At 39.9% G+C, this 27,627-nt stretch overlaps 2 protein-coding genes across 3 annotated transcripts; both read right to left on the bottom strand.

Annotated features, from left to right (window-relative positions):
• Window positions 1-321: 321 nt before the first annotated feature.
• On the bottom strand, window positions 322-5,626 carry LOC4334930 (ranBP2-type zinc finger protein At1g67325). Of its 2 annotated transcripts, none has more exons than XM_066309309.1 (7): window positions 5,283-5,626; window positions 4,041-4,389; window positions 3,469-3,547; window positions 2,906-2,997; window positions 2,669-2,817; window positions 1,550-1,627; window positions 322-798 (listed from the first exon to the last, which is right to left on the bottom strand). In XM_066309309.1, the coding sequence occupies exons 2-7, from the start codon at window positions 4,344-4,346 to the stop codon at window positions 753-755; spliced, it is 750 nt and encodes a 249-aa protein (XP_066165406.1). In that variant the 5' UTR covers window positions 4,347-4,389; window positions 5,283-5,626; the 3' UTR covers window positions 322-752. The 2 variants fall into 2 exon arrangements, with proteins under 2 accessions (XP_066165406.1, XP_015635459.1); XM_015779973.3 differs by having other exon boundaries at window positions 4,041-4,417.
• Window positions 5,627-22,267: 16,641 nt separating this feature from the next.
• LOC107278166 (putative disease resistance protein RGA1) lies at window positions 22,268-27,318 on the bottom strand. Its single transcript, XM_015779969.3, has 2 exons — window positions 26,913-27,318; window positions 22,268-26,002 (listed from the first exon to the last, which is right to left on the bottom strand). The coding sequence occupies exons 1-2, from the start codon at window positions 27,216-27,218 to the stop codon at window positions 22,613-22,615; spliced, it is 3,696 nt and encodes a 1,231-aa protein (XP_015635455.1). The 5' UTR covers window positions 27,219-27,318; the 3' UTR covers window positions 22,268-22,612.
• Window positions 27,319-27,627: the final 309 nt, after the last annotated feature.

The raw sequence follows: 27,627 nt of genomic DNA on the forward strand, positions 1-27,627 counted from the left end.
TAGTGTTTCAATCAAACTATGATGGTTATTTTGTTTCCGAACCACTCATTTTTGCTAGTAGTTGACATCAAGATTATTTTTCTTTTTGGAGGACGGTAAGATTTTGATATTCCCGAGAATTTTGCAGAAATTTCACCATATATTCTTTAATTTCCAACCGTTTCATACTCTCAACATCTATCCATTTTCATGTCATTTCACAAGTCTTAAGAACCCTAGATGTACCTAGGTGTGAATCTGATTGTGAGCACCATGCTTCTGCACGCACTTGCAAACGCAAACAGTAATAATGACAAGGTACTCCACATATAATTCAGGGAATAAAACAGCAAAAGGAAGGTTTCGAATGAAATGAATGTGCATTACAGCATACAATTTTCTGTTCAATACAACAATACTGAAACAGGATTACAAAGACTTCACGGAGGTACATTTGATTCACAAAGCAATAAAATCCCCAACATTAGAGTCTAGTTCATCGTCCAATTACTAAAGAACTAATTCAATTATTCCCAAAGAACCAGATGGCAGGCTGGTGCATTGAGGAACCATTTTATTCAAGCTTCGGACAAAAATAAATAGCAAACTTCAACAGAACGCGCTGGTAAAGCACTGAGGGGCAAACATTTAACAGCAGCTGAAGCACTGGGGAATCGAAACCCCAAAGGGAACAAATCCTGGCCGCTCAGGTACTAATCACCAACAACAGATCCAGGAAACTTCAAGCTACATACCAAAGGCTCTCAAGCAAACTATAACACACCGGGATGAACTGATGCCTCTTTCTGAGTTTTGCACCTGCACATGATATCCTCAGTTACAATGAAAGGAAAAAAAAAAACAAATAGGAAACAGTAAGCAATGAGAATGAACCAACATACTCAAGCCTTATTATGTATGGAGTTTTTGTTGATATTATGTATGAAACACATATCACGCTATAGGAGTCACCACAAGAATGCACAACATATGAAATGTTAGAAGAAAATTTATATGTGAGAACATGGTGCTTATTGGTGGGTTTCTCAGAATTATCAAGGAATATAACAATTTAAGCACAGAATTGGGGCATGGAAAATATGCACTCCTTCACAATATAATTTCAGAAAATTATTCAAGAAGCACAGACCAGCACAATAATTCAAAATACTAAGGCATCAAGAACAGGACAGGAATAACATATGTTCAAGGAAAAAACATGACACAATTTTCATTCAATTATCAAAGACACAGAGCAAAATTTTCCATTTTAAGGACTTGAAATGACCTGGCCTCTATACACATCATGCAGTCATCATTAAAACTGCCCAGGATCAAGTTCAGCTAGGCACAATTGGTTCGACCATGACTAGAGTGAATTTAAACATCAATTTCATACAAGCAAAATATGAATTCTGCATACAACATTCGCAACAAAAGAGGTGTGAGGGTGATTTATAGCCAAATTATTGACCAGTTTAGTTCAAAAGATTCATGCTTCACAAACCAAACTAGAGCTGAATACCAATAAAGTTGAACAGAAGTACCAAAATAGGCAAAAGAATAATACCTGTTGCAAAAGGCTCGAGATGCATAGTTGTGATTGTTGCAGTTGCTGCACATCCAGTCTCCTTCGCGCCATTTTGCTCTAATAAGATGCAAGAACATGCATAATCCATTAGCTATGCAACCTCTTGTGTAGATGGAAGTAGATTATTTAAGTGAATCATGAATTATATTAGCAATACATATATGTGTAAAGCAGAAATTCTAAGAATCTAACGTAACAGTAATAACTACAATTAAGTCACAGGACTTCAAGAGTCAAGAGTCTATCCAGTAATTCCACACATTCTGTTATATTGTTTTACCAACAAAAATGACCATGCAAATGATCGCAAACAGAACTACACAATACGAAGTATATGCTAATATACCCCAGATAAACCCAACCTGTTTACAATCATCCATTGTTTCCTCAAAAAATTACCCAAGATTTGTACTAGTACAATTTCCTCCTGCACCTATCTATTATTGATCCTCTAACAACCATGGATCGTAATCACCTGTTTAATCTCTACTTCTATCCAGCATTATTCAGAATTCAGACCTCCCAATCTTATTAGCACTATTTATGATGGTAATGAACCATACATCAACTATTCCTCCATCTGTCAGTCCATCAGAGCTTGTTACGACAACTTACACAAGTCACCTCCATATCAGTGTGACACTGCTCTAATATAATAGTTAATCTCGTTTTTCTACGTTCGTCGCTGCCTTGCAAATATTGAACTGATGAAATATGTTTGTCACTAATCATAAGTTTCGGTTTTGTCACTGAGTTCTATATCTGTCATGCATCCAGTGCTCACTTTTCAAACAGATAGCCACAGGCAAAACCAAGATGAGGACACTGCTTTATGGCCAAAAAAAATGTAACTGAATGGTCCTAATGAATTGAATATTCAGCAAAGTTATCAGAAATGATTAGTCTTAAGCCATAATACATCCACGCCCCCCAAAACAGCAAGTTTATAAAACAGTACAACTAATACAATGTGTGCTGATTTGCAAATTCAGAGTATTCAATTAGGCTCATTTGGGTAGCCACAAATCCCAAACCATCCTGGCCAGGATTTGGGCCTTGCCAAAAAAGCCCTTTTAGCCATTAAAGGATGTCTCTTACCCTTTTCCAATAAGACCAGGCATTGCTGAGACCTGCCCAGAGGGTAACGCTATTGAGTTTCCATTGTCAAACTTGGAATAAGGTGTCTGGCCATTGCTGCTTCCAGCTCCTTGCTCAATACCACCAAATAAATTATCCGTGCCTGCTGTCTTCAATCAGTTTGGAAATAAATCAATACCATGTAAAACTTAGGGAACTCACCTATGATAACAAATAAAAAGGATCGTAAACACATACTGAAAGTGGATAGCTTGCATTTCCTGGATTAAGCCTTTTGTTATCCCATTCATTGGCAAGTTCCTCTGACGCCAACCGCTTAGTTCCTAATGCTGAAATAAGAAGAGATTGAAGACTCACAATTTGATTATTTGCTGGCACCAATTAATGTAACAAGAGAACTTTAATTTATGACAGATCATGAAGCACAAGTGTGACAAGAACAGGGAATAAATGTCGAAACTACAATATAAGATTCATTACAGTAGCAATATGAAAAAAATAGCAAACTGGAATGGGTCATGGTTATTATCAACTTATGTTAAATTGTTAATCATGGAGATATGACATCACAAAGAAACATCACCCCGCATTACCACAGATGAAACATCTGAAAATAGTTCTGACTTCCGAATTTGCATTTACCACTAAGAATCACTTGCCTTATTAAAGAGGCAAAGTTGAAGTGCCCTTTTGAAATAGAGAATACAGTTTTTAACCCATCAGAAGATAATTTTTTTTTATTTCACTGGCTAGGAGCATGAGGTAAAGAAAATATTTTGGAAGTAAGAAATTTGTCTTACTGGAAGAAGTATCTGGTACTGTGGTTTTCATTGTTGTGGAGGGAATGCCTGATGGTACAGGAGCACTACACTGTTTACACTGAAAAGGAGAATAAAAAAGAAGATATCCAGTCACTCTATGCACTTGATAGATAAAATATACACTGTTGAGAATCTAGAACATGAGTTCACATTATATCACGAATAAAGAGCATGGGATATGTTTCTGGTAATAGCAAGCTAGTCGATCACATTTTTAGGACTAATAAAAAGGAAACACAAGTGTAGAACCTTAGAAGGTGAGAAAAGCAACAAGGTATTACATCTTACATAAAACGCTAATGTTGACCTGAGAACAGGTGATATCATATATTAATCAAATGTCAGGACCAAAATTAAGTTAGCACCAAATAGCTGTATGCATGGTCTAGGAAATATTTTATTCAGAAAGCAGGTCACATCAACATGTTTGACATGAAAAACAAATGTGGACAACGACGCATTACGGTTCAGAAGGCAGGTCAAAACTACACAAATAATGATTATGGGTGTGAATCAAGAAATCACTTAAAGCAGAGTATATATATAATTACCTGTGTGCGAGATGAGTAGTTATGAAATCCACAGCTACAAAGCCAATCACCGCTACGCCAGTCTTTTGGAGCCGCTGAAAACTGATTTGCGTTGTTGCCGCCAAATGGCCAGCCAGCAGCTTGCATCCCATATCTACCAGCCAACGCATAAGGCCAGTTTGCACTTGCAAGTAGCTGCTGTTGCAAAGCTGAATTGCCAGCCATCCCAAAGTTCATGTTCATCTTAAAGCCAGCAAGGCCTTGCATCCTAGCAATATAATTTGCATAAGCTGGCATGGCCATTCCTGCCATTGATAATGCTGGCATTGCTGCTTCCTCCTTCGGCAGGCCACATTTTTTGCAGTTCTTTCTGGATGCATAATTATTGTTACTGCAACCTATTCATCCATTTGGCGCATAAACCAACCAGCACACCAGGGAGACAACGCACCGAAGCACACGCACACCAACCAGCCATCCCGCACAAACCCAATGAAAGGAATAAAGACACACACACTAGTCATTTACTCAGCATGCTTAATGGTAATTTTCTAATTTTATATATGGATATCAAATACACAATAAATAAATATAAATAAACAGCAGCTGAAAATAAATAAATTCCAACAAGAAAGGCAAATAATTAATAGCATGGTCCCAGACAAATGTCGTTTTTCTTGATGATAAATTGCTCTCAGTACTTGAACCACTAACAGAAATCATCCATATCAAAACTCTGTCAGAACAACTGTAAATTTTATTGCAAGATGCAGAGCTTGGTTGGAATGGCAAAAGAAAGCCAAACATTCCACATATATCCCTTTGGTTGTCTCTCTATTTCCACTGTTATTATTCATTAAAACTCCCAACTCTTTAAACTATGACAGCAACAACGCGACTAAAAATATGAGCGAGCACTGCGGTCTTCTCGGTTTCTAACAAGCCTAAAAACTAAGCATATACAGTAAAAAAGGGCATAATACTGGTGTGCAGAGGTAGCATAATAAGCTTTAGGTTGATCAAGATTTCCCCCAAAGAAGAGGATGCACGTTTGTCGCCCATCCCAATACCCCCACCCTAAACATGAAACTAAACCACAAAGCCATTATTTCCAGCATCTGGCATTGATTTCCCCCTTTCCACCACATATATTATAATTTTTCATGTAGAAACAGGCACCAGTGTAGCAGATCAAAAATTAACAAGTGCGGAATTAATTAGAGCAGGGGGGAAGGGTGGTTGGCGCGGCGGAGCAGGTGTTACCGGTGCAGATCCAGTCGCCGGCGCGGGGGAGCCACTTGGAGTCGGGAGGGGTGTTGGGGTCGACCAGGAGACGGGGCTGCTTGCACCGGTTGCACAGCGACCGGAACGCGTAGTTGCGGTTGCCGCAGCCGCCGCAGTCCCAGTCGCCCTCCCGCCCCCCTCCGCCGCCGGAGCCGCCCGTGGAGGAGCCCGCGCCGCCGCCTCCGGCCATCGCGCGCAGAGATTCCGAGGTGGGAATGAGGGATTTGGTTTGGTTTGGGGGATTTGGTTTGGGAGGAAGGGGGAGGAGGATCTACGCGAGGTGAGAAGGGTATATTCGGATTTGGGAGAAGAATGGAGACTCCGCCTCCGCTCCGGCCTGGCCTAGGGTTTAAATTCCTCCTCCTTTTCCTTTTCTTTAATTTAATCAAATTTCATATAGTGGTTTTTTTTTATGTCGTGGTTTTTGTGGTGATCTCTTTTTTTTCTGTATTTTTGGGCTTGCTGGGCTGGAACTCAGACGCGGGCTAGAATGGTTCAGGGGTGTTTGAATTGGACTAGTACATGTCATATCGGATGTTTGGATATTAATTAGAAGTATTAAATTAAATATAGATTATTGATAAAACTCATTCCATAATCCTGGATTAATTCGCGAGATGAATCTATTGAGCCTAATTAATCCATAATTAGTCTATGTGATGCTGCTGTAAACATTCTCTAATTATAGATTAATTAGGCTTAATAATTTGTCTCGCGAATTAGCTCTCATTTATGTAATTAGTTTTGTAAGTAGTCTATGTTTAATACTCCAAATTATTGTCTAAATATCCGATGTGACAATGATCCAAACAATGATCAAATTTGAAGAATTTTTTTTTTTGAAAAAACAAAACACAGTTCAAATGAAGGCGCTTACAACACACGCATACTCACCCTGTAAACACGCATGCACGTGGAAGATTGGCCTAGTATATCTTGAGATTAGCGAAGTTACCACGGGCGCCTCGCTGTTGACAGGTACGTAGCCTACCACTGAAAGAACAATTAGCGTATGTTAACGGTAAAATTTGGTAAGATTCATGTAGATAAGGATAGATTAGAAGCAGATTCGGGGGAAGAATTTGGTTTCCAAGAATAGCACAGCGCATTGGCTGGAAACTATATTGGTCGATATATAATCGGACTCGGGTAGCCAATACTCTAATCGGATTCAAGGGAAGAATTTGGTTTCCAAGAACAGCGCAGCGCATCGGCTGGAAACTTTATCGGCCGATATAGAATCGAACTCGGGTAGCCGTTACAGGCAATTCAAGTGTATATCAAGCTCAGAGAGAAGATATGAATATATTGACAATTAAGAATAGAGTCCGAAGAGGCAATTATAACTATTTATTAAGATAAGAGTCGGTTTTCCTTTTGTGTTTTAGAAATCTACGTTAGAATCTGCAATGGGCTGGTATGTTTATATTTTGTAAAGTTTGTGTCATGCCTGATATGGAGTACTAAGGGTATAAATATATACCCGGGGTCTTGTAAAAAAGATAACAACAGTTCAATACACTCTCAATGTATCGCTAATCCTTTTGTTTTCAACTTTCTCGACGAGTTCTTGTTTCAAGTTGGGCATCGGCTTCAATCTTCCGACGAGAGGTATGACTTGTCATAGCGGCATGTTATACATTATAAAAATAGTAGATGTATATATATAAATAATGTGAAAATGATGTGAAGATAATGATTTGACATTGCTTGCATATTAAGTTCTAAAAATCAACAAAATTGTAAATGATATGCCATGTTTACATGATATTTCTAATAATCAATAATTGCTAGTAGGTGATAATGTGGCACACTTGCATATGATTTTAAATACTCTAAATAATAATTACTAATGGTGATGATGTGATACACTTGTATGTGAGCTTTAGGAGTTAGTGAGCATCAACTTTATAATAAGATAGGATAAGGATAAGGCTGAGTTCATCTCTTCATGTTACCAACCTCGCTAGTGGGTGATGATGTGATACACTTGTATATTGAGCTTTAGAAGTTAGTGAGCATCAACTTTATAATAAGATAGGATAATGATAAGGCTAAGTTCATCTCTTCATGTTCCCAACCTCCACCCTCTCGTTTTACATGCGCACGCTTCCCAAATTACTAAACGATACGTTTTTTTTAAAAAAAAATTCTATAGGAAAGTTGCTTAAAAATCATACTAATTCATTTTTTGAGTTTTTTCTAACTAATACTTAATTAATAACTAGTAATCGTGCACGTGCCAGGCATGTTGGGAGAAAACAACACTTGCAAGAGTATGCTCACACACTTAAATCAGAAACATTTCTAGGGCATGTTTCCACACTGAATTTAGATATAAGATATATTTCAAGTGCATGTTCAGACAATAATCTGGATTTTATAAGTATATACCTACCAAGTCCATTATAAAATCAAATAGTTTGTGTATATTATATAATACCATTTCAGTATGAACTTGTAAAGATCAGATCATACATATTGAGGTAACACTCACATGTATGAATTTGTAAATACTAATAGCTAAGCCCCATACATTAAGAAGGGACTGTATAAAATATATGTAGATTGTATGAGTTTAGGTGAAAAGGAAGAAAAAATAAAATGTAATTTCCATGACTGATATACCAAAAAAAAAGATTTGAGTATGCATGCCCATGCTAACGGTACGGTAGCACTTGATAGTTCAAATCAAGCAACATATTAAGAAACAATATATGTTGTGATAATAAGTATAAAATGATATATACATATATAGACTTAAAAGGTTCATGAAAAGGGAAACAATAAAAATAGTTATAATATTGTTAATTAGGAGGCTACATGTGCACAATATTATCACAACTTGTGTATTTTCTGAAACCATCTAATTCTTTTTTTGCGGGGAAAAACCATCTAATTCTTGATGTTGTAGCAATCACTACTGCAGAAGAATAACCACTACATATAAACCATCAATATAGTACATTCACCTATAAATGATAGTGCCTTAGATCATGAAAATAATCAAAGCTAAAACTCATATATGTAAAACTGTAAGTTGGATATTTATACCCCTCACCACATTATATAGAAAACCAACAATTTGAAAACTTGGTACAGCTGCGTTCAAGTCATTGATGGCAGTGAAATTTTCTACAACAAATCTATCAAAAGAAATTACCATCTTTCATTCAATAAGTTCCATAGGCTCGATCTGGTCAAATTTATATTCAGGAGCACAACATATGTTCAGTGCCACTTGAACCTCCATTTTTTTTCAATCTGTCTGCCATATCAATCTCCTGATCAGCTTTACTTCATGCCACATTGCCACCTACCAACCGCTGCACATATATTGGACACGACCACAAATGTTACACCAAACTGAGGGCTAAACTCATAACCTACCTTCCTAACTTCTTTAGGTATATCGGTCCTTCAGGCTGCAAGCATCAATTGCATCATTCCCTTGGCCTCTGCAAAGTGACTAACATGGGTATAGAAAGCCTAGTGGTTACAGTGACGTGAGTAGTACCCCAAGGTCCTGAGTTCAAATCTCCTATGGATGCCACATAATCCATCAACTTCTTTTTTCTAGGAGGCTCCAACAACTCCACCCGAGTAGTGCACCTAGATCAAACCCAAATAATATACCGTGCTAAGAACCATGATGCAAAGTTGTTTTCCAATGCCCATGCTAACAGTACAATGATGGTTGGTGTTTGGTAAGCAAATTATTACATGCAGTGGCAATGCAATTTTACTAATATGTATCATTCTCCAAAGATGTTTGACAATGCAAGTACCATATCATTCCTCATTACTTTCTCATCCTAGACAACACCAAAGTACAATTTGAAGTTCTCAAATAAGCTCATCTAAGTTCTGAAGTCTAAACATCTATGTTCTCTCTGAATTAATCTGAATCACCATAGTAAACAATATGGAAACCCCAAAACCAATATTTGCTGGTCATGCCAAAGCAAACAGGCCACTGAAGAAAGATTCAATATTACCATGTTCATAAATAAATTTCGCCCATTAATAACTGAAGCAGGACAATTATGCTCTAATTTTTGCATGCAGTGTGCATTGCTCTAATTTTCGCCAATATTGCTCTAATATCGGAGCAGTAGAAATTGTTATATGCAGTAACTTTGAATGGTTCACGAAGGAGAATATTTTCTTGTCACACAGTTAAACCCATATACAGGAAGATGCTAGGTTGATTTGTATTTATTCCAAAAGGGAAGAATCAGTAATAGAAATCCTCATTATCAACGAAACAAAGTCATAGAAAACTCCTAATCTAGTACAGTTCACTTGATCCCCATGGTGCATTCAATAGACTGACCTATCTTTTATTTTTTGAATGTGACAGAACCGAATTGGGAAAATACAATTCTACTGTGATCCGAGTTCCGAGACAGTCATGCCGTGGTTTGTCAAGGGCAAACAACCAAAGCTAAAAATTCAGCACACAAATTATCTAAACCAAAAGAACCCATAGCAACGTCAAGCACCAGCTTTAACTGTTGGAGCAACCAGCAGCAACATGAATCCGTCGACGCAGCTTACCTCATCCACCTGCACAAGAACCAGCTCTGCAAGATCAAACCATGATGCGTCTATAACCCAGCAAAAATTAATCAAACCCGACACGATTGCGAGATCCAATTCCTAGTTCCAAAGCAACGGACCCACCTCCAATCCTTCCCTCGCCTTCCTCTCTCACGCACCGCCAGTTTGGCCACTCCGAGTTTGGCCACTCCGAAGCCCGATCTGGCTGGATTGGATGGGAAGACGAGGCGAGGCGCCAGCAATCCTGCCTAACCATTTGTCCCAAAAACAAAACCCTAAAGGCATACCATCGAGCTCGAAGGGAGCAATGGCACAATATACTTGTCAGGAGCCACATAATTTTTGCGGCGGAGTGACGACGGCGCGATGGAGACCACACGGCGTCGCGAGTCGATATGGAGGCGGGAATCGAAGGCGTCGTCAATGGTGTGGCGTCGGCGAAGTCGCGAGCCAGAGAGGAGAGGAGGGGGCGCGGTGGCGTGATGCGGAGAGGAGAGGAGGGGGCGCAACGGAGAGGAGCACGATCTGAGGGAGAAGGGTGAGGAGGGGAGCGATTTTTTCTTGTTTTCTTTTTCAGTTTGACCGATCGTTGTAACCGCAGATTAGTTGGGGTGGAATCACTAATTGGAGGGGAAGATTCAACTCTAGATATAATTTGTTGGATGAATAGATCTAAGAGTCACGAAAAATAGATGTTTGATGAGCTCGTACTTTTTATAAGTAGAGATTTGACCGATCACTGTAACCGTAGATTAGTTGAGGTGGGATCGCTAATTGCAAGGGAAGATTCAACTCTAGATATAAGCCGTTGGATGAATAGATATTAGAGTCACGAAAAATAGATGTTTGATGAACTCGTACATTTATAAATAGCGATAGAGAAGAGATAGAAATAGAGATATGCTAATGAGCTGCTCTGGTTTTCTGTTCCGAGGGAGGACTCTAAAATGCTAGTTACTTTTTGGAATCCTTAGAAACGGGCTATTAACCAACTGTTTTTAGAAATATTAATCCCTTAGGCTGGCCTGGTCCTGGCTGGTGCCGTGGACGATGCCGGGGTAGTGCATGTTGACGGCGACGTAGAGGGCGTCCACCGCGACGTGCTGCATGAGGCTGAGCTCCTAGTTGAGATTGTTGACCCACACGAGGCGGACCTCAACGCTAGCGACGGCAATGACTAGAGCTGGTAGCATCATGGGCATCCCGCCGTAGAAATACGGTGGGTGATACATTGTGACGCATATGGTTAGTCGTGGAACTATGCAAAGCACGTACGGCGTCCAAGAGGTCGATATAAAGGCAATTCCAGAGCGAGTTCGTGTTGGAGATTCCGTGCTACTAGTATATGTAACGTTATTCGATACAGAGTTACCATCCGTTTTGAAGATTTTTGGAATCAGAGTCTCAGTAGAAACAAATACAGAGTATTTGTTAGTGCTATAAAATAAAGGGAATTCATATGTATGTGTATTAGTCACCAACACATACAATGCACGGACATATAAATATTTAAAATTTCAAGTGGATGTTAATTACATTGGTAGCCTTAGAATTATAACGACTTTGATTAAAAGGAAGACTTAACACAATAAAACATACCAATTATTATTTTTGAAATTCAGAATTTAATTAATAAAAAAATTTGATAGTCACGATGGGTACAGCTTTATATTTTTAATTCAGAATTTTAGAATTATTAATTTTTTTGAAAAAAATAAATATAAAGAGTCAATATCTTTTAAAGCATGTTTTATTCGATTTGGAGTGCAACATCAATAATATATTATTTGGAGAATTAATAATATTTTTAAAGCCGGGTTTTATTTAATATGATAAATCTCAATATTACGATTCCATCTAATCAATTAATTACCAGATCTTACAAATAATTTGATAGGAGTATCCCGATCAACATAGGTGTAAGTAGATGGATATATAGTTATAGATTATGAAAATTCAGGTTTTATGTGAGAACTTTTTCATGTCCTCCAGAGCATACCCATAGTTGCTTTGCATTCACGCTGACGCTTGCCCTGTGGTTCCGTGCCTCAAAATAGATGAGGTAAAAAAGATGAACGTATGAAGAAATAGAGTTATGAGTTTGTATTTGACCCCACTTTTAAATTTTATTTTTTTTTCAGATACTAAATATGGTTATATCTTTGGTCTTACCAACAGGCACATGACCAATACGTATACGCTGGGTAAAGAAAAGGAAAAACAAAAGCCCTATTCAACTACTCCTTCGGTCCCATGATATAAGTATTTTTAGCATAGTGACAAGTCAAATATTTTTAACTTTGACCATTAATAACAAAAAAAAAAGATCAATCATGTAAAATTAATGTTACTAGATTTATTATTAAACAAACAATCATAATATACAACTCTTTTTATTTAAAACATCTTACTTTTATAGATATTAGTGGTCAAAGTAGCATCTCGGAGATCGTGTCAATATAAAAAAATGCTTATATTTTAGGACGAAGGGAGTATTTATCCACCACAGCCCATACACAATTAAAATTGCTTTAACCGGCCCGTTGCAACGTACGTGTATTTTTGTCAAGATAAATGAGCATACGTCGTGTAACGGTCTGAATGTATTAAAAAACTGATGAATTATTTGTTAAAGTATCCCAAACAATGTGTTTGCTACATAACAGACCTTAGTGTTGGATTGCTGCAAAAGTATCTCCGGTCACTTCCAAACCTGCCCATGTCGCTGCAAAAAAAAAAGCCTTCTGATCCGTTGGAAATATTTTATTGCCAGGTTAGGTGAGCCCATGGCCATTTTTGCGTGGGTGTAACTGCTGTGGAAGTTCTCTAGTTGTGCTATCAATGTAAAGCTTAATTAGTTTGTTGGAGAACTTTCAAAGCAATGCGGTCATTTTGGTCCATATACTCTTTATATATGTTGATGTGTTTTAAGCAATGCGGTCAGGAGTGTTGTGCTGTGGAGAGATCGAGTCCTGCATGTTTGTTGAGCTGTTGATGTATGATGTTGTTCAAGTAACAATAAGAGGTATCTCTGCTTCAATTGATTTTCCTACTCTAGTGTCTGTGCTGCTGTGCATCTGTGCCGCTGTGGTTTGCACCAAAATTTTGGAATCTCGGTGCAACCGAAATTTTCTGATAATTTGGATTATTTTTGTTCCGAAAATATTTAAAAATGTAATAAATTTTAACAAAATTTAAATATATTTTATCAAATTCACAAAAAAAAGGAAAAAGAAACTGAAAATTTTGCTAGATATATTTGCTTGTTGGAGGGGAGTGAAATTTCAGAAATTTCGAACCGAAACTGAAATCCATACGGATGAGCACAGATCAATAGTTTGGCTCTCACTTTGTATACCCAGTCATATGCCTAACCTTAACGATTATTCCCTTTATCAAAATACAAGGGATATAAGTTAGTTCCACTGTCTTTAGTTTAAAACTATAACCATTAGTTTATTTTTGAACAACTGCAAGATTGACGTCATATACATGGAAGTAGTAGCCCAAAAACTGGTATTGGCATGGGGTTCTTCAAAAAATTAATTACTATAGATCACGTTTCTTTTGACAAGGTGATGAATATAAGAAAAAGTATAGACTTACTATATAGGATATTATATGCCAACCTAAGGACTAGGGTGGTTTGAGGGTCCATAATCTAGAGATTCAAAACAAATGTCTTTTGAGCAAGTGGTTGTATAAATTAATAAATGAGGATGGTGTTTGGCAAGACTTATTGAAGAGAAAGTATCTATATAATAAGTCCATAACCCAAGTTGATAGGAAACAAGGTGACTCCCATTTTTGGTCGGGACTCATGAAAGTCAAAAATATTTTTTTAAGTATGGGTTCTTGGATTGTGAATAATGGGGAACAAATAAGGTTTTGGGAAGATAAATGGCTAGGAAACATAGCCTTTAAAGATAAATATCCTTCTTTATATACTATTATCAGGAGAAGTTCTTCTGTTGCTAGTGTTATGGGATCTATTCCGCTTAATGTTTCTTTCAGGAGAGCTTTAGTTGGTCAGAATCTAGCACATTGGCATCACTTATATGCTTCTATTGTTCATATCCAGTTGAATAATTCTTCTGATTGTTTTATATGGAGTTATCATCAGAATGGTCAATTTTCGGTTAGGTCAATGTACTTAGCGTTAATTAATAATGGTTACATTGAGAAAAATAAGTTTGTTTGGAAGCTTAAGATACCACTAAAGATCAAGATATGTGGTACTTGCTTAAAGGGGTTGTGTTAACCAAAGATAACTTGGCAAGACGGAATTGGAATGACAACTTGAGTTGTTGTTTCTGCATGAAAAATAAGACCATTCAACATTTGTTTATAGAATTCCATTATGCAAAGTTTATTTGGAGAGCAGTTCAGTTTTCTTTTGGATTATGCCTTCCTAGTAGCATATATGATATTTTTGATGGTTGGCTTCTAGAGGTTGATAAGAAAAAGAGTAGACTGATACTGGTTGGAGCCTCTGCCTTATGTTGGGCTCTGTGGTTGAGTAGGAATGATAGGGTTTTTGATAAATCACCATCTGTTTTCTATATGCAGGTAATTTTCAGGGCAACATATTAGCTCTGACTGTGGGCTCAGCTACAAAAGTGTGATGAGGATGGAGAGTTCCTGAATGTTGCATGTCATAGGCTTGAGACGATGGTTGTACAACTCTTTGCCAATTATGGATGTAGATTCACCAATTGACTGGAATAATGTTCTCCTTGTCTTGTTTGGCATTCTTCTTTTGTTTGGTGTGTTTGCTTTAATTTGGACTACACTCTTCTAGAGTGCTAGACTATAAGTCTTGGCAGTAGCTCTTTTTTGAGCAAAGGCCGGAATGCTTTCATTCCATTATCTAAAAAAACACTGGTATTGGACAACAGTAAAACAGTAACAGTAAGCCTGAAGTGTTGGAATTAATAGATGGGCCTTAGCCCACTCGAAGATTAATTCTTTGAAAAATCACAAAAGCCCACCTCATGGGATGGCATGCATGGGGAGTTTAGTACCACCTTACTTATTCTAGAAGAGGGGGACCTCCTTAAAAGGGAGGATGCCCTCCTAGCCACTTCAAGCATGTGAGGTGGAGAGAAAAGGGGGAACACGCGCGCGCTCGCTCGCCTCGCCTAGCAGGGCAGGCGGCGCGCGTGCATGACGTATGCGTCGAATGGTCCACAAAATTGGTTCCTCACCCTTGCGCAGATACAGCCTCCTTTTGCAGTTTTGTTTTGATGCGGGAAATTTAGATTTGTTTGTTTTGGAAACATTCCGAAAAACCCATTGCGTGAAAATGGCGTGGAGTACGGATAAGTTATGCGCGAGTGAAAATGGCGTGGAGTACGGATAAGTTATGCGCGACTTATCTGGTTCGGTTACGCGGAGTGGAGATCGTGCGGGAGCCCTGATAAAGCGACCGTTCTCTATATAAACCGAGCCGCCGCCTCCATTCAACACACGTGAAATCAATTTATGGTTTGCCTCCTACTCTGTGCTGCGCCGTCGCTCGTAGACTAGTCCATCCCGCTCACCGGCGTGCACCGGCGATCGGGATAGCAGGTCTCCGGAACCTCCGCCTTCGACGTCCAGCACCGGGAGAGGGCGGTAATAAGGTTTTTGGGAAGCGCGTTGCACGACTGCTCCCTGTTCGTCCACAACGGCTCGACTTCCTCTTCGCTCGCGTGCTGCGCGTCGTCGTCAACGGCTGCAACCGCGAGTTCTTCCTGCTGATCAGCCAGTGTTTCAACACCCTCGGTACGTCAATATGTTTCACATCTTTGATCTATTCATGATTTACTGTTTAGTTTACATATGTTGATCGTGTGATGCGATTGTGTTGGTTTATGTGCTTAATGTCATGATTTATTTATGGATTAAATTAAATCATTGATGCGATTGTGTTGGTTTATGTGCTTAATGTCATGATTTATTTATGGATTAAATTAAATCATTATGTGCTTATATATTCAACATGAAGTGCACACAATAATTTCTAGGGAGAAGATGAAAATATTTTCACCGGAACATGAGAGATCTTTTGCCAGTTTGGATCTCTAGTCTTCTTGCAGCTCTTCATGAACAATACATCGCAATCCTCAACCTCAAAAGACTGCATCGATGCATGCAGTTTTGGAAGTAATTAAATCTTTTTGCACTAATCCAAACGCAGATTCTCAAGAGATGTTAGGTTCACCAAATTCTCCGGCAATCTATCCCAATTCTCAAGAGATGTGGCATAAACTCTGCGGTCAGCAGCTGCTGGCCACTCTCGCAACTACAGACGATCAGATTGGACAGCCGGTCACTCCGCAGCCTCCCAACAGCCCTTGCGTCATCCTGCACAGACACAAGAGGAGTCATTCAATCGATCCGCCAAAGGTTATAGACTATGGAGACACTACTGTAGATGAGACAATCCTATGGTGCAAGCTGAACGAACAAGAACTGGCGGAAGTCGGGCCAGGCAGAATGGATAAGGTGCTTGATAGCTATGGTTTGGCCCGTGCTATGAAGAGTCCGCGGTAGACATTGTCAGCTTTTTGCGACACAATGTGGTCGGGAGAGAACCCATTCGTCGCCCTTGAGAGCTCAATAAAGGTTTACTCGGTGAAGGTGAACATCGGGATGCCATCAGCTGCACGTCTCAACAGACCAATACCATTAGAATAAGCAAGAGCAGGACAATCAGAATCAGAAATAGAATCTCGCAAAACTCACGAGGTGCCCAGAAGCTCGCATACGGGATGACCTTGTGGATTGTGTTGGTGTTTCTAACTGCCTCTCTTGTATGTAGCGAAAGAACATAAGTGTTGGTGTTTTTAACTGCCTCTCTTGTATGTAGCGAAAGAATCCACTATTGAAAAACAATTATACTCGTGTCTTCCAAACAGCGAAGCGTTGCAGGTTTCTCTCTCGGAAGTAGAGAGTGAGGAGGAAGAATTGTAGTAGCGTCAATGGTAATACACAGCTTCCACTAGACCAAATTCTCGCCAGCGAACCGGGACCAAAGGAAAATCCTTTTGTGGATAAAATTTACAAATCCTAAACATCCATCCACGTTCATTATCACGCCTTTCACAGCTCGATATTCATATTCCTCTTAATCTTCCTCATCATCATCATCTGAAACGTCGTCTTCTCCTTCTAAAAATTCCTCCAGATTTTTAATGTCGGCATAATTTTTGCATCTTGGAGGATGAAATAGAAAGTATCACTAATAATTTGACCAGTTATTAGATCTACAGGGAAGGGTGTACGATGGATATTACCAATTTGAGTGTTAGTAGCTGAACTACCCAAACCCAGCCTACCCTGAAACGAATTGGAAGAATCCGGATCAGTGGAGTACCTAGGATTTTTCAACTGGGGTTTGATAAACTAATTAATTTATAAAATAATATTATATTATATTATTATTGTATAATATTATATATTTTTAATATTTTATTTAATATTGTTTTTTCTAAATATTTACATAAATTAACATCGGTTTTTCTTTTATTTACATCCTATTTTATATATTATAAGTTATTTTGGTTTTTTCTGATTTAAATTTCTTTAACATTAACTAAATTTAGAAAAAAAATGCTATATAATAAGAAATAAATGTTATATCCATATAATTAATTTTAAGTTATAAAACACAGCGTAAGATACGTAATCGTATATAGTAAAAGTCACAACTCACTTGAGTAATCTATGCTTTCTATAAAGTTAAAGAAAATCTAAATATCAACATGCAACCATGCCACATCATCACCCACTAGCAATAATTACATATTTAATCTCATGCAAGCATATAACATGATCTACAATTTATTAAATCTACAAATCAACATGTAAGCATATTCAACCATATCATTTGCACAATATTTTAACAAATATATCACATTTACAATATTTAACATATACTTATTAATATGTTTCACACTAAAGCATGGGTATCATTTGACTGATAAATCCTGATGTTTCATTTTTTTTTCTTTTTACTCGTAGGTTGATTATCACAAAATATATATTGAGAATTGCTTAGTAATTCCCACAGCAAAGCGCGGGGAGTCAACTAGTATTTATAGTGCACTATGATCATTTGATTCATAACAAATGTCACTCCCTAATTTATTCTAATTTATCCATATAAATTATAGATATTTATATGACTAGAGATACTTGAGGGCCTCTACCCACCATCACAGCTCACAGAACTAGAAATATATAGCTATGGTGGTGTGAAGTACCCAAGTTGGTTAAAACAAAATCGTTTTAGGAGACTGAAATGCCTTAGACTCACTAAAGGATTGTTCCAATCTCAAAGCTCTTATAGATATTAGTAAGCTTTTTATTCATCTTCGTGAGCTTACACTCAATTGTCTTCCCAAGCTAGAAAGGTTGCATGCCGAGGCTTCCAAGAGTCTATATACACTAGTGGAGAAGCCATCTTTTGCGGGTTGGACAAAAACCACAATAGTCCCGGTTCAACCAAAAACCTGGACTAAAAATCATTTTTTGTCCCGGTTAAAAAGCCCAACACACCGGGACTAAAAATGATCTTTAGTATATAATCACTATCACTTATCCTCTCCTCCTCAACTTTAACTTCTCCTCCTCCCTTTCCTCATCTCTCTCTTTCCTCTCTCTTATCCCCTCCTTTTCTTTTTCTTGCAACAGCGAGGAGCAAGCGGTGCCGGCCTATGGGCGACGGCGGGGGCTGCAAGCCGTGGGGGCTTGGCGCGGGGCGGCGGCACAAGGCGATGGTGACGGCGGCCGGTGCGGCAGTGGAGGGACAAGCAATTATCGTTGATTTTTTGGATTATCTGTGAATTTTTTGATTTATGATGTGTTTGGATCTGTAAATTTATGGTGTGAATTGTGAATGTGGATGATTTTGTGATGTTTCTGTGAATGTGGATGATTTTATTGTTGAGTTTTGTGGATGATTTTATTATTGAGTTTGGTTAGAAATCAATATGCAAACAACAAAAAAAACAATGAAAAAAAGAAAAGAAAACTTTAGTCACAGTTGGTGCCATCTTTAGTCCCGGGTATTTAAACCGAGACTAAAGATATCGATCTTTAGTCCCAGATTCGTAGCCCCGGTTTGCTACCCGGGACTATAGGGGGTTACAAACCGGGACTACAAATGATTTCTCCACCAGTGATATGTTGTCGTGTCAAGCTCTGGTTCTTACTTGTGTAGAAGATGTGCAGATGATAAGATCACTCGTTATCAAGCGAGCATCTCAGATTGAGCATTGAATGTTAGGTACATCTGGAGCGAATAGAAAGGCTTGCAGACAAGCAGCTTGACAAGTTTGACACCATCCTGTTGGATATATTTGGCAGATGTGGATGAGTTGCCAACAAGGCTGTAAAATCAAAGGTGGTTTTGATTATTATTTTGTGATGAACAATTGGGCGTTGGAGATTATTGGTTTTGTTATTTGAAATTTATTCACGAAGTGGTTTTGGAGATGATTGGATTCACAGGTGATCCCAGGGGTTTATTATTTCATGTGACCGGTCAGACCGGGCTCTGGTAGCCGGTCAGACCGGCGTGTAATGCGCGGTCAGACCGGCGTGTAATGCGCGGTCAGACCGGCGCAGCCCGCGGTCTAACCGGCCGACACTGTGTCGGTTTCGGTTTCGGGTTGTTTATTTGGATATCCGAGTTTATTCTGTGTTTATGACTTCTAGATGGATACTATGCGTATGTAATACTATTGTTTACTGCTAATGAGTCAAGTTGGAGATAGCTTGGTCTCGGAATATGGTTTATTTGTTTGTTCCATGTGTAGGTGACTCGATGTCTCGGGAGAGTATTTGCGGTGATGGACCGGGAGTCGGCTTGGGGATAAGACGACGTCCGTGGTGGTCAGAGATCATGCGGGATACTTAGGCTAGAGTTGATGCACGTGGTTGATGGAGATTCCATATGGCATACGATGGAGGTATTGTGTGCGTATGGGATGCGGAGTCGAATTTGGAAGGAGTCCAAATTTGGTACGTTTGGTTATGTAAAGTTTCTTTCTTGTACTAGAGGGTTTCCTAAGGTGTTTAGGACTCCTAGTATGAGTTTGGTTCGTGGCTTTAGGCTGCCTACCTCATGTATAAATAGAGGGGGAGCGTGAGGCTTCCCGGTATCGCTTTAGAGAGCAATTGAGTTGAGTTCTGAGTTAGGGTTTCGAGTTTAGTCGAAATTTTTGTAAGGAGTGCTGTTGGTGCACTTTGTAAACACAGAGAGAAGTAATAAAGTCGTCATCTACTTTAAGAGTTCTTCGATTTGTGTTTACCGGGTTTCGGCAGTCTAACCGGCGATCTACCGGCGGTCAGACCGGCGACAAAGCGGCGGTCAGACCGGTGGCGTGCGGGCGGTCAGACCGGCGGCATCTACTCGGTCAGACCGGTAGATCAATCTCGGTCAGACCGACTTCCGTCGATTTCGAGGGTAACTTTTATTTCCGCTAAAAGTTTTCGGTTTTTGGGTATACCAACCATTCACCCCCCCTTTGATTGGCTTAGTTTTTGTGATTCGATCCTACAGGGCAAAGGACCTAAGATATAAGTGGGGGAGCCCCTCACCTCAATGGCTAGCTTTGGGGTAGGAAAGTCCCTTTACGATCCTACAATTGGTATCAGAGCCAGGCTAGGTTAACATCTCTGGCCCGATGGACACGTGTGAAGGCTTGATGGACCGTGGGTGCCTGCGGGGCCCGTATACCTGATGGACCGTGGGCCGGTGGGGCCCGGATACGGTGAAGGGGCGGTGAAGGGCTGAGGGACACCAATGTGTGAAGGGGGAAATTGTTGAATAGTCCCACATTGGTTATGGAAGGGCAAAGGACCTAAGATATAAGTGGGGGAGCCCCTCACCTCAATGGCTAGCTTTTGGGGTGGGAAAGGCCCTTTACGATCCTACAAAGGCTTGTCCGAGGACAGATAAGAGAGGAAGATTACTCACTATTTCTGTTTCCTACATCGGTAGAAAGACTCATTATCGCAGATTGTGCCATAACAGACACTGTCCTGCAGAACTACTTGAGAAACACTGCATCCCTAACTTGGTTGTTCTTTCGGGTCTTCCCTTTATCACATCAATCCCTTCTGAGGTGATGAAGTCTCTAACTATGCTTCAGGAATTGTTCATCATCGGTTGTGCCCAGGTTATCTGTTTGCAAGGCCTAAATCATCTAGTAGCCTGCGTTCCCTCGACATTTCGCAGTGCCCGAACCTTATGATGGACCTTCAAGAGGACGAGAAACTGCGAGTCCTTCGCGCGCTCACTACTGATGACATACACCTTGTGCCACAACTGTTATCAAGAGAAGGCTTCACATGTGACAGTCACTTACTTTCAGGTTCGTGGGGTCTGAGGAACAGATGGAAGAAGAAATGCCAGTGCAGTTTTCTTCTCTAACATCCCTCTCCCTTTATTCTTGCATGTGGAACATATTGCCGGAGAATTTGGCGAACCTGACATGCCTCCAGGAGTTACGTTTACAGAACTGCAAAAATATCATGTCACTTCCAACCCTGCCCGTATCTCTTCGGGGTCTTATTCTTAATGCATGCGATCAGTCGTTCGTGAAGAGCTGCCAAAAGGTTGGACATCCAAATTACCAAAAGATTGCTCATGTCCAAAGTATAAGTTTTTCTTCTTAGGAGTAAAAATCATCTGTTGCAGCATCCAAATCTGCGGTGCATCAGTCCATAGGAAAGATATTTTATCTTACAAGTAGAGATCCTCTACAATAGAAGCTACTACTAAAGCACAACAACTGGCCTTACCACGCATATAGGCTAGTCATCCAGAATGGACAGTTGCTGCTACTAAAGCACAACTAGAGCGGAAGGTATGAATGAAGTTGCTGATGAAACTTAATCTCCCTGTGATCCCTCTTTCAGGCCCGTGTTGGCCTTGTTGAATTCCTTACTACCTTCAACATCGTGAACCAAGTTGCTTAACCTTTTCCAACCAAATTTCAGCAACTAACATCTATCCATACATGATGCATGTACATGTCATAGGCCTATTCACAAAATGTTTGTATGGAATATTTTGTGCTATGAAGACATTGAGCCCTGCATATTTGTTTATCAGTTGATGTAAGAATGTATGATATTGTTCAAGTAACAATAGGTATCTGGTTCAATTGATAGTGTCTGTGCTGCTGTGCATGTGTAGAGAAACACAAGGTTGTGCATGCATGCGCATGTATGTATAGATGATGCATGTCTGTTGATTCGTTTACATTTTTGTGCCATTGTGGTGATGGGGGAGGATTATCACATAGCAAGATTTTGGCCCTCACTTTGTAGACTCAATCATATGCCTAACCTTACAGATTACTCCCTGTCTCAAAATACTAGGGATATAAGTTTTTTACAGAGTCTTCAATTTAAAACTTTAACCATTAGTTTATTTGATAAAACATTATGAACAACTACAAGATTTGCATCATACATATGAAAGTAATACAGTAAGCCTGAAGTGCACACATAATATTTTCTAGGGAGAAGATGAATATCTTTTTTTTTTTTGACAAAAGGCACCAGCCCGGCTTATATTGAAAGCCACAGAAGAGAGTACATAGAGGATTCCCATTTTACAGAGACGGCATCCAAGCAAGGACCACACATCCTGGAAACATCTTTACAGACAAGAAACCTCTAAACATGTAACAAAGCAACAACCTGGGAACAGCACAAGTGTTGCCTCCAGCACACATCTAGCACCTCTAAGATGAAAATCTTTTCACTGGGACATGAGCAATCTTTTGACAATTTTGATCTCCAGCCTTCTGGCAGCTCTTCATGAACAATGCATCGCAATCCTCAACCTCAAAAGACTGCAGAGATGCAGGCAGTTCTGGAAGTGATTGAATCTTTTTGCAGCAATCCAAACGCAAATTCTCCAGAGATGTCAAGTTCACCAAATTCTCCGGCAATCTGTCCCAACTGCAGCAACTGAAATCAAGGGATGTCAATGATGTAAGCTGCTCCAAGATATCTCCTCCCCTCAGCTGCTCCGATTCGTCGATTCTAAGGCTCCATAGGGATGAGCAGCCTTCTCTTGACAGAAGCTGTGGCACAAGGGGTATGTCATCAATGGCAAGGCCATTTAGACTTCTCACCTTTTGATCTTCTCCAAGGGCCCTAAGGTTGGGGCACTTGGCAATGGTTAGGTGTTGCAATCTACTGAGATTGTTCAGGCCTTCCAAGTGAGTAAACTGGATGCAGTCCTCAATGGAGAGGTCAGAGAGCTTTGCCATAGACTCCATCACCTCAGAAGGGATTTCTGTGAGAAATGGAAGACACCTTAGGTTCAAGCTAACCAGGTTTGCAGAGCCTGTCAAGCAACGGTGCAGGACTGTGTTTGTGACAAAGCAATATGAGATAATGAGCCTATCAACAACTGTTGCAGGAAGTGTAAGCTCGGAGTAATCTTCCTCTCTTATATGGCCACGGATAAGCTCACCAGGCAAGCTACCACATCTGCTGAAAATGTCACACAAGATCTTTTCAAACCTGTCAGGCTGCTCACCAGCAAACCTTTCGATTTCTGCTACTTCTGTTGCAGTAATATTCAGAGATGGCTCAATTTGAGTTGCTGTCTCAACAAAGAGTGATCTTATCATGTTCACATCTTCGCTACATGTCATCACAAGGGCCTTACACTGCTGAATGTGGAGGTTCTTCAGTGTGCCCGGGAGTCTTGGCATTCTTTTCAGTTTGGGAAAAACAACGAGTTTCAGCTGACGAAGGGAAACGAAAAGCTTGCCTATTTCTGGAAGATGGTCGAGATTGTAACATCGACAGAGTTGGAGATCTTGCAGGTTCGTGAATATACCATTCTGATTTTCTGACGACAACCAACTTGGGCACCTCAGTCCATTGTACTGTTGTATTTCCAATTCTGTGAGCTGTGACGGTGGACAGAGGCCTTCAAGTATCTCTACTTGCAGGTCTGGAGGGCAACTATGCTGCACTGAACTAAACTGTGACCATTCAAGTGACAATGATGTGAGGAACTTCTTGTCAGTAAGCTTCGCTTCTAGAGCATCCTCCTTGCTTTCTACACTTTCAAGGCCACTGATTCTTAGCCTGCCACGAAGATGATTTATGCTCTTGAGCTGCTTCAGCTCATACCCCTTGTCCTTTCTCACTCTGAAGTCACTCAATTCTCGAAGTGATTTCAGTTCCCCAATGCCAGGAAAGCCTGGAACATCAGTGTTTGGAAATACAAAACCAGAATTCCTAATGTCACGCAAGCTAATCAGGTGGCTCATGTTTTGGACGTTGGAGAAGTCTAAGACACCTGCACCACAGAGCTCTAGGATTTGAAGATGATAAGTTGTGTCCAATTTTTTGGGCAAATTTACCTTCTCTGACCAGGGGCTGTGGATTCTAAGAAATCGTAGATGCTTCAACTCACAAATGCATCCCGGGATTGACACCATTTGTCCTTGGACATCTACATGCACCACTCGCAGCTTCTTTAATTTCTTCAGCATGGCCTCAAGTTCTTCTATGGTTATCCCCAGTCCACCAAAAGTTGTAATTAGTATCAGCGTGCGCAATTTTTTCAATTTGCAAATCTTTTCCGCAAACTTCGTTTGATCATTTGAGCGGATAAAAAGATGGCGGACATCAGGGGGGATTTCTTTCATGTCACCACTTTCAACTCGAAAGCAATCAGTTCCAGCAACCATCGCGGCCAATTCATGCAACAAATCATGCATAGTGAACCACTTGTTCTTACTGCCAAAAATGTCCTTTGGTTGTAGGAATGAGCATGACACCAGTTCATCGAAATAGCTCTGACATACAACATCCATTTGCTCAGCTGAATCAGTGGTCTTTATAAAGCCTTCTGCCATCCATAAGTCAACTAGCTCATCACGTTTGAAATCGTATCCTTGAGGAAACATGCTGCAATATGCAAAGCATCGCCTAAGCTGCACATTCAGGTGCTGGTAGCTCCACCACAGAGCTCCCATGGTATCAGTCAACAGGTGTTGATCTCCAACTCTTGTCCAAACAGTAACATCTAAATGTTTGCGTAGTCGAGATCCTACAATTCTTGCTGCTAATGGCGATCCCTTAAGCTTTCTCGCAATCTCCCTTCCAATGGTATAAAATGTTTCTCGTTCTTGGCCATCAAGACTCACAGCATCATCAAGTGCATAGTGCATGAAAAGATTGAAGAAATCCTCCTCGTTGAAGTTAGGTACTGGGATAATTCTCTGAGAACTAAGAGACATTGCTACATCTTTGAATCGAGTTGTGACCAGGACCTTGCTCCCTTTCTTCCCTACCTTCAATGGAGAAAGTAGTTGATTCAGTTTGTCCTGTGCAATTGCATCCTTCTCATGCCATATATCATCTAATACAAGCAAGAATCTTTTGCCAGTTAGTTCTGCCTCTAACTTCATCTGTAATGTGTCAAGATTACTGAACTCACTGGATGGCTTCCCTGTAGCTGCCTCGAGCATCTTTTGATAAATTTTGTCCACACTGAAACTTGGTGAAACATAAATCCACATGACGGGGAAAAAGTAGTTGTTAATCTTTTCATAACTGCAGACATTTTGAGCTAACGTAGTCTTCCCAGAACCAGCAATGCCGTAGATGCTAATCACTGAATAACAACACTTGCTGTTCCGGCAGCTTTGTTCACAATCACCTGTTGCTTCACTGCGGGCTGGATCCAACCTTGGGCCAAGTCCAGTGATGGCCCAGCCTATTTTGGCCCATATTAGACTTAGCATTGTGAAAACTAGTCTAAGCCCATAGTTCTTTAGGCCCATGGCCCAGATGATCCAGGATTTGGGTTCGTCCCCGGTATCACGGAGCATCCTTACTATCTCATCACGCTCCTTGTCTCTGCCAATAATGATTTGTGTAGGAGATGAAGTGGTACTCCTAATTGATGTATTAGCAGGATTTGATATGCCATTGCCATTTGTACCACTGCCAATGGTTCTTTCTAGCAGTAACAAAAATTGAGACCCTTCTTCAGTTATTTTTTCTAAACTCTTTAGGATTTTTTTCAACTTGCCATTTTTTCCTGAGATGATATTCTTTGCATGATCTAGTGTCTTCATTACACTTGATGGAGAAATGCCCTGCATCATGGTGGCACAACTGAGATTTAAGGGAGCATCTGGATGTTGCAGCATGGAAAAAACTAAAGTACACAGAAACTATATAATAGAATGGATAAATTCCTCACAAACCAAGTGTTTACAATTTTGGCACTACATTTCTTTTAATCCGAGTCTTGAACATCAGAGGTGAACATATTTTAAATCGCTCAAATGTTAAAAAAAAAAGTTTCAAAATTTAAGGAACTACACACTGGTCCATGTAACCTGCCCACCCTTCTAGGGTGTGTTTTTTTCTTTAGACTTCATACTGTTGTACCACATGTAAAACTGGCCACAAATTTCATTAACTATGACAAGCTAGCATTTGCCCGGTCAATCTACACTTTTCATCTTCTTACTGAAGGCAGAGACTGATTAAAAGGGTATGTCAAATCCGGCTCTAAAGCTCAACATGCAAACATGCCATCTCATCATCCACTAGCAATAACTACTTATCAAATAGCTCATGCAAACATGCAATATCATCCATAATTTATTTAATTCTACAAATCAAAATACAAATAGATCCAATCATCACCTCTCTCATCATTTCCATAATATTTCAACAATATATCAATCATTTTTTTATAATATTTAACATGCATTCATCCATATATTATGTATCAAAGTGAAGATATTATTTAGTTTATTTCATGTTTACTACTAATAAGTCCTAGCTTTTCAATTTTTTTTCCCAATCTTCCGCTTCTTGCGATACAAATCTTGGCGAACAACATAAATTTCATCTATAATCCTTACAAAGTCTATTAAATTTATTTCTCTTCAAATATGGCTTGACAAATCAGTTTTATTTGTTGGAGACCACTAAACATTTATAAAAACAAAAAAGCTATGCCTAATTGGAAATCAAAAAGGGAAATTAATTAACCTTGTTCTCGAGGCGGTTGTAATCAGCGACATCCAAGATGTCCTCGACGTCGTAGAAGGCGGAGCGAAGCCTGCATGCCCACTGCTCCATGTCAGTCGTCAGCTGCTTCTGCTCAGGAGGGATCCTCTCAGCGTGCTCCAGCAGCAGCGCCAGCTGCGGGAGAATCCGGGACTCCAGGTCCCTGAGCTTGTCGGATTTGTCGAAGCCGAAGAGGGAGAAGCCATGGTTGAAGAGCCTTGCGGTGATGGGTGATGCCAGCCACCCCAATATGGAAATCGTCCACCCAACCGCGGCAATCTCCGCCATGATCGGCAAGCTCTAGCTTAGCTACCTTTACCCTTTTAATTTCTGCCAGTTCTTGTGAGAGATGCAAGACCAAAATGAGGAAGATGGGGACAATGGCTGCTTTATATTGATGCTTAATTATACTATTGCTATTTGGTTATTGCAGGTCAAGTCAAGCTAGCTCTCAAACTGCAGTGCCCTTGCATTACAGGGCTAACAATAATTAGGTCAACTCATACTTGGTCTTGATTAGGTTAATTTGCTTATTCAATTTAGATGGGAGATTTCCTTACCAACTGCAGCAAATTATGAACAGACCGGGCCCTAGTCCCAGCTGGCGAAAACGAAGTGATAAGGACCGATTGTTTAGCAAATCCTTCAACAACGACACTATTAAGGTGAAAACCACACTTTGGAAACTTCAAAACTT

This window comes from Oryza sativa, chromosome 4, assembly GCF_034140825.1.
Source record: "Oryza sativa Japonica Group chromosome 4, ASM3414082v1".
Lineage (NCBI taxonomy): Eukaryota > Viridiplantae > Streptophyta > Magnoliopsida > Poales > Poaceae > Oryza > Oryza sativa.

Excerpts from the sequence above, each read along its gene's own strand:
- LOC107278166 (XM_015779969.3), bottom strand. The coding sequence starts at position 27,218 with ATGGCGGAGATTGCCGCGGTTGGGTGGACGATTTCCATATTGGGGTGG. Across the intron at positions 26,003-26,912 it reads ACAACCGCCTCGAGAACAAG|GGCATTTCTCCATCAAGTGT; the intron begins GTTAATTAATTT and ends ACCATGATGCAG.
- LOC4334930 (XM_015779973.3), bottom strand. The coding sequence starts at position 5,493 with ATGGCCGGAGGCGGCGGCGCGGGCTCCTCCACGGGCGGCTCCGGCGGC. Across the intron at positions 4,418-5,282 it reads CGGCGACTGGATCTGCACCG|GTTGCAGTAACAATAATTAT; the intron begins GTAACACCTGCT and ends ATGGATGAATAG. Across the intron at positions 1,628-2,668 it reads CCTGGTCTTATTGGAAAAGG|AGCAAAATGGCGCGAAGGAG; the intron begins GTAAGAGACATC and ends GCATCTTATTAG.